The following is a 6,588-nucleotide window of genomic DNA, read 5'->3' on the forward strand; positions in this document are numbered from 1 at the left end:
GAATTTAACTTCAATTCGGTTATTTCATAATTAATGAAATCATACTAAATTTTGGTTTTCTTAAGATAAGAAAAGAGTGAAACTCCATAAAACATAAATGGCATTGAATTTCGTTGAATAATTGTTTAGTTCGATACAAATTGATTGTTCGAAGTCACTTTAGTTGTAAGACTTGTATGATGGTAATTCATAATTATGGTTTCAAATCAAAACCAGGAGAAAAAAATACAAGATTATTATAAAATGAAATCTAGTCTTTAGTATTCCTTCATTACACCGAGTAGCTATTGCTATATACTATTGTTTAGTCCACAATCGATTCAAATACTTTGATTTCAAGTTGATTCTAATCCAATTATTGTTATAGAGTCATTACCTTGCAAAATAGCAAATTATTTATAATTCAATTCAATTTAATTTTAGAAATTTTCAATTATTTAATCTGATAAATTTTTTTAGGCCAAATTAGAAAATGTGTTAATAGCTTGCATAGGAGGTTTAAATTTCTTTGGGCTCCTCGTTAAAATGAAGGACGCAGTTAATAGATATTTTCTTCAAAAAAAGAAACATGTAATCCAGTCTCCAACGAGTGGCATTCAATTGTTAGGATAAAGACATTTTAATGGCTTGTGTACACTGCACATGGTTCTTGCTCAATTTTTTACTGTACTCGCCTTGCATCGATCGTCTTCATCCTTCTGAAAACAGTACTGCGTGCTGCTGCTGCTGCTATATTAGATGATTTTAGTTTGGATGTAGCTTCTGTCCTTCATTTCCTTTTCACTCTATGCCTGCCTGCCTTTTCTTTTTGCAAAAGAAGCAATGAATTGCGGCATTTACAGTGCTAAAATTGGAGTTTTCGTTACAAATGTATGAAATGCATATTCATTTAAAATCGTATAATTAAGCTGAACAATTGGAATAAAACGTTTTCTTTTCGCTTTGTATGATTAGACGTTTTGAAAATATAAGCAATGCCATGTTAAGTTACTGTACGGACGGTCCAAGTCCATTATGGAGTGTGATGTTCTTAATAAGAATGAAAAATGTTGACCTTTGTAGTCCACATCTCTTATCGACAAAAATGCTGGCCCCACACGTGAGCTGCATCGCGAGAGATGCGTATTCAGTGAAAACATGATTTTACTCATTCTAGTTGGTAACTAATTAACAACGTCTGTTTTCACCGGAGAATCAAAAGAAAATAAAAAATAAATCGCCGGGGAGGAGAAACGGGGGATCACTATTACTTGACAGGCATGAGATTTGCGTCTCCACTCCCACTGTCCTACGCGCCTATTTATCATTTTCTTTTTTCTTTTAGATTAATCCTTTGAAAAATTATCAAAATTGAGATTTTAAATTTTAAATATCTTTTATTGACTAGGATATTTTTTTGGATTATTTCGTTTTAACGTAAAATGATATTCGATTATTGAAAAATTAAGAAAAAATAAAATGATATTGTTGAATGAAAAATTCTGTTTTTATTTTATTTGTCTATTAAATTATTAAAAGAAATTAGCTATTTCTGTTATAAAATATGAAATCCATTATCTCTAAATTTGAATGTGAAAAATAAAATTAACATTAATGAGATACAATTAATATTTTGTATTTTGTTATTCTTATGCATATTATTAATACAAAATTTAAATATAAATACATATTAAGATTTTTTACTTTTTCATAATTATAATTCTCTCTTTAAAAGCTCATCCTAAGAAAACATATTTTTCCCCCTCTCTTATTCTATTTGTGATCTTTCAGATGCAATTAAATAAAATTACCTTTTTTCCTATTTTATGTTATTCGTTTTTCTTTCATTAAAAATTGACCCTTTTCTGCATCTCATCCAGTTATTGGTGTTAGAGTAATATAAATTGAAAGATATTTATATTATAATATTTATAAATATTTAATACATAATATTTTATTTTCATTCATTTTCCTCTAGTACTAAAAAGAATATCTGTCTCTCTTTTCACTTAATTATTTATTTAAGTCTGAATTTTAATTTTTTTTAATTTATTTAATTCTTTTAGGATCTATTAAATTATTTGCAAACTAATTATTTTATTACAATTCTAGATTTTAGCAAAAAAGAAATTAAATCTCTTCCTTAAAAAAGGAAAAAAATTAAATGACGCCTAAAATAAAAGAAACTCGATATTCTATGAAATAGTGATTTTAGTTTTACAAGTAAATTAATCTTCTTCGTTATTAATTATCTCTCCCATCACAAACATTATTAAACAAAGCAACATGATTGTATCATGGAGCCTTCACAACCTGAATATGATTCCTATTATTTTTCAATTGGAATCAAGTAATTATGAAAGCTAATTTAAGATATTTTTTAATGCTATAATTTATTACCGGGAGATAAATAACATCTAAATATTTTATATGTAAATAAATAAGTTTCTTTCTCTTGTATATATAATATATATCTTCCAACATATACTGTCTTACTATAAAAGTTGATATATCAATATCATATATATTTAAGTTATTGAATTTATTATGATTTAATTATAGTCGTTGAATAAAAAAATTACTAATAAAATAATAGATTATTTTTTTAATAATTATATATAATATAAATATAAAATTTATATTTTATTCTAACAATTATATAAATCTTAAAAAAATATTAATTTTATTTTTATTAACACCGATACCATATAATATTGGTATTATGCGACATTGATTTTGATTAATTAATTTTATTTTTCAAAAAGATTTAAACTCACATCAATAACCACTTTTCCTTGTTGTTTGAGGTTATGTTAATTTTGATGGGCGTGTTGTCCACAGGCCATAACGGAAAGTGGTATACGCATATCTTCGATTATGGAAACATGGAGAGCAGAGAAAGCCCAGAGACGTACAAAACCGAATTATAAATGGCGGCCAATTCTAGGCTGCCGGCCATGTTAGTTCTGTGCTGTAATTTCTTTTCCCTTTTTCAAAAAACACGTAAATTTTTATAACATTACAGCTGAATACACCAGCAATCATATATCAACAACTCTCAATTTAAAACAGTAAAATATAATTACACATCCACTTGCAGTCCAGCTCAAAACGCAGTGTTTTAAACAAACTCACGTTCCCTACCATTCCAACGGCTTAAGCCAGTAACTAGTGGTGTAATTAAGGGGACAAAATGTAATTACAGAATACAGATACTAATAAGTAGTCAAAGTAGCAGCAGTGATGTGTTCCTAATTCTGAAGTTTAAAATTTTAAACGGACCCGGGTATCTTGGGCCTCACGTGACAGGCATCACACTATTCGAGGATGCTGACTAAGCAACTTATGATGTTTTCCAATTGGGCCAGTATTCTTACTGGGCCCTTCATCAACACGTGTCGAATATCCATTTAATCATCGGGATGCGGCGGGACGTAGGTAGGTTGGTGTACGTATATTTTCTCAGCCGTGGCCGGAATCTTTGGGTCCCTAGTCCCCGGCTTTGATATGACGTGCCCTTTTAACTAATTACTAATTACATTGAATGTATTATTAATTATTAAAAAGAAAATTTAAAAAGAAAAAATGGAAATCAAATATGAAAGGAAACGATAATAATGGGCGATTTCCAATTTCGGCTGTTGGGATCCTATAAAACAGCGATTTCAGTGTTTTGGAATCGGCTGCAACTAAAACTCTGCTTCTTTCTCTATGTACTTTACTCTTTAAAACACTTTTCCCCGTACACTTCTCTCTTTCAATTTCTTCTTCTTCTTCTGCTTCTTGTTTCTATCTCTGCCTTGTTTTGCTGGATATTCACTTCCAATCGCTCCTAAACTTGCCTAATCACTTCTTATTCCCCATTATTCCTATTTCTTCTTCTTCCTGTTTCGTCACAAGTCTATTAGCTTCCTCTTTAGGCTCTTTAACATTCTTTTTCGAGTCTATAAATTAAGTTGCTTTATTAAAAGTTCTCTCCTTTTATTTCAACACGACTGTTGAAATCTTGGAAGAGTACCAGGAGTTTAATAGTGTTTTTGTCTTTCTGAATCAGCCTCGCTCTTCCTTATCTCCAAGTATTATTAGTCTTCTTCTTCACTGCTCTTTACCTTTTCTTTTTCTCTCTTTATTCGCTGCTCCTTTGATGTGAATATAGAATCTTGGGTGAGAAAAAAAAATCCAGAGATGCTGGACCAAAGTATCCTATGTCCGATGAAATTCACAGAACACAAAAGAATTACTAAAAAATACACAAAACCATCGTTAAAACCCAAAAAGCCATCCTCCGATGAAAGGAGTAGTTGTCGCTTAGAACACATCCCACCAAGAGTTGTACGGATATCAGTTACTGACCCGGATGCCACCGATTCATCCAGCGACGAAGAAGATGAGTTGTTTAGCCGACAAAGAGTGAAGCGATATGTGAACGAGATTAGCATCGAAGCAGCTAGCACTAAAGAAACTAATCTTGTTTCCAGTGGAAGAAAAAGAGCGGCTGCGAATGAGCTACCAAACACAACACAAAGGCCACTTAAACTCAATACGGCGCACAGTAATGGAAGAAAGTTTAGAGGCGTTAGACAACGACCATGGGGCAAATGGGCTGCCGAGATTCGAGATCCTGCAAGACGTGTTCGTCTATGGCTAGGAACGTATGATACAGCAGAGGAAGCTGCTATTGTCTATGACAATGCTGCAATCAAACTTCGAGGACCTGATGCTTTAACCAACTTTATCACACCACCAGGACGGGAACAAGAGCAAGAACAAGAACAAGAACAAGAAAAGCCAGATACAAATGTCACTTCCACTTCTGGTTATGAATCCGGTGATGAGTCGCACAATCTGTCGTCTCCAACTTCTGTACTCAATTTCCAGGCTCATTCTATAGGAGAATCCGAATCACAAAAACCCGAATCACAGGAACCGGATGACAAATCAAGAATAGACAATAAACCAGTATTAACGGTTCAGGAAGTAGTACAGGAGTGCGAGGGTGAAACGAATTCAACCGAAGATTCAGCAGAATATCTATTGCCGCTGGACTTGCCATGGATGGAAGAAGAGCCATTTTTAGATGATATTTTCAATTTTCCAAGTACAGCACCATCACTGCTGTTCGATGATGACACAATCACTACGACAGCAAGCACCGCTTTGCAAGAGAGTATTATATCGAATGAAGATTTTATCAGCGACTTATTTTTGGATACTATACCTCAAGACTTCGGTTCATTCTCAATGTCCCATAAGGAGGAGGATGACTTGTTTCAAGACATTGGGGATTTATTCTTCTCCGAACCGCTAGTAGCACTTTGAGAAAAGAGTGAAAGAAGTTAGGTGTTTGGTTGCTGCCGTTTTGCTTGCTGATTTCACGGCAAATTTTGTACCGGCGGCAACAAGTTCCCGGCTAGTCTCTTTTTGTTATTAGTATTATAATACTATTTATTTGTTCAAAACAACTCCGTCGGAAAACAAATGAACGGAGAGTGGAGTGAAGTTCTACTAAGATTTTGTATTTTATTTTTAATATAATAATTAGATATGGAAGAGTGTATCATTTCGTTCTGAGTTTTTTTTCTTAATTAATTGTAACATTAATGATATACAATTAAAAAAAAAAAAAAGAGTTATAATCTTAAACTGCCACAGTGGCATTCTTTTTGCCCCACACGAGCAGGCGTGATTTGCGGTTGTGGCCGGTCGATTGAGTCAAGTCGGTGTAACTCGGTGGGTGTGAAATCGAGGTTTTAAAATTATTATTATTTTATTATTTTCTATAAAAAATTTAAATATGAAGATAAGCACGCGAACAAATTACACATTTCAAGTGCTGATTTCGTGTGTGGCCTGGCCGCAAAGTTAAAAAATAGAAAGGCTCAAAAAGTGAAATATTAAAAGAGTGTTAATATTGGTGTTACCATGGGTGGCACAGGTAAATACAGAGCATAGCTTATGTTTAAGCCATTATAGATGTTAGAGGAGAATATGTGGACCAAAGATATGCCAACAGAGTCAACCATATATATCATCTCCCCCTTTGCTTTCCAAAGGATTTCTATTAGGGAAGTTTCATAATTGGGCTGGATTTGTGTGTTCATTTTGGTTAGGTTTAAGGTCAATTCAGCTTACATGTTAAGGATTCATTATTTTAGATTTGCTACTTTATATTTCCAATGCCAAATCAGACTTTTTTTTTTTATTTCTAAACCAAATAGATACGCATATTTTCTTAAATAGCTTTTTTACTATTATTATAATAATTATTTAATATTAGTCTAAAGCAATTTTAAGCGGAATATTATGTTTATAAAAGTAGAATGGAGCTTGAGACCTAGAATATTGCTACTTCATTCTCAAAGAAATTCTTTGTAACATCTTAAAAGTAATTCTTACGCTCCCTTTTCCATTGCAAAAGTCTGACCTATTTTTAATATCATTTGTCCCTTTATTGTCTCATTTTTTATTCTTTTCCTTATAAATAGACTTCCTTCTGTGTCTCTTTTTCTCTAAAAAAGTCTAATATTATTTTCACACAACTTCAGGATCAAAATCAAAGCCAGCATTCTTTTGAACAACTCCATGTGGCTGCATTAAAAATGAATAGAA

The 6,588-nt window shown here is 32.2% G+C and overlaps 1 protein-coding gene across 1 annotated transcript; it reads left to right on the forward strand.

Moving 5' to 3' along the window:
• The first annotated feature begins 3,618 nt into the window (after positions 1 to 3,618).
• Positions 3,619 to 5,550, forward strand: LOC8274469 (ethylene-responsive transcription factor CRF4). Its single transcript, XM_002513550.4, has one exon. It carries the CDS (start codon positions 4,165 to 4,167, stop codon positions 5,296 to 5,298), a length of 1,134 nt encoding a protein of 377 aa, XP_002513596.3. The 5' UTR covers positions 3,619 to 4,164; the 3' UTR covers positions 5,299 to 5,550.
• Positions 5,551 to 6,588: the final 1,038 nt, after the last annotated feature.

Source organism: Ricinus communis, chromosome 4, assembly GCF_019578655.1.
Source record: "Ricinus communis isolate WT05 ecotype wild-type chromosome 4, ASM1957865v1, whole genome shotgun sequence".
NCBI classification, from domain to species: domain Eukaryota; kingdom Viridiplantae; phylum Streptophyta; class Magnoliopsida; order Malpighiales; family Euphorbiaceae; genus Ricinus; species Ricinus communis.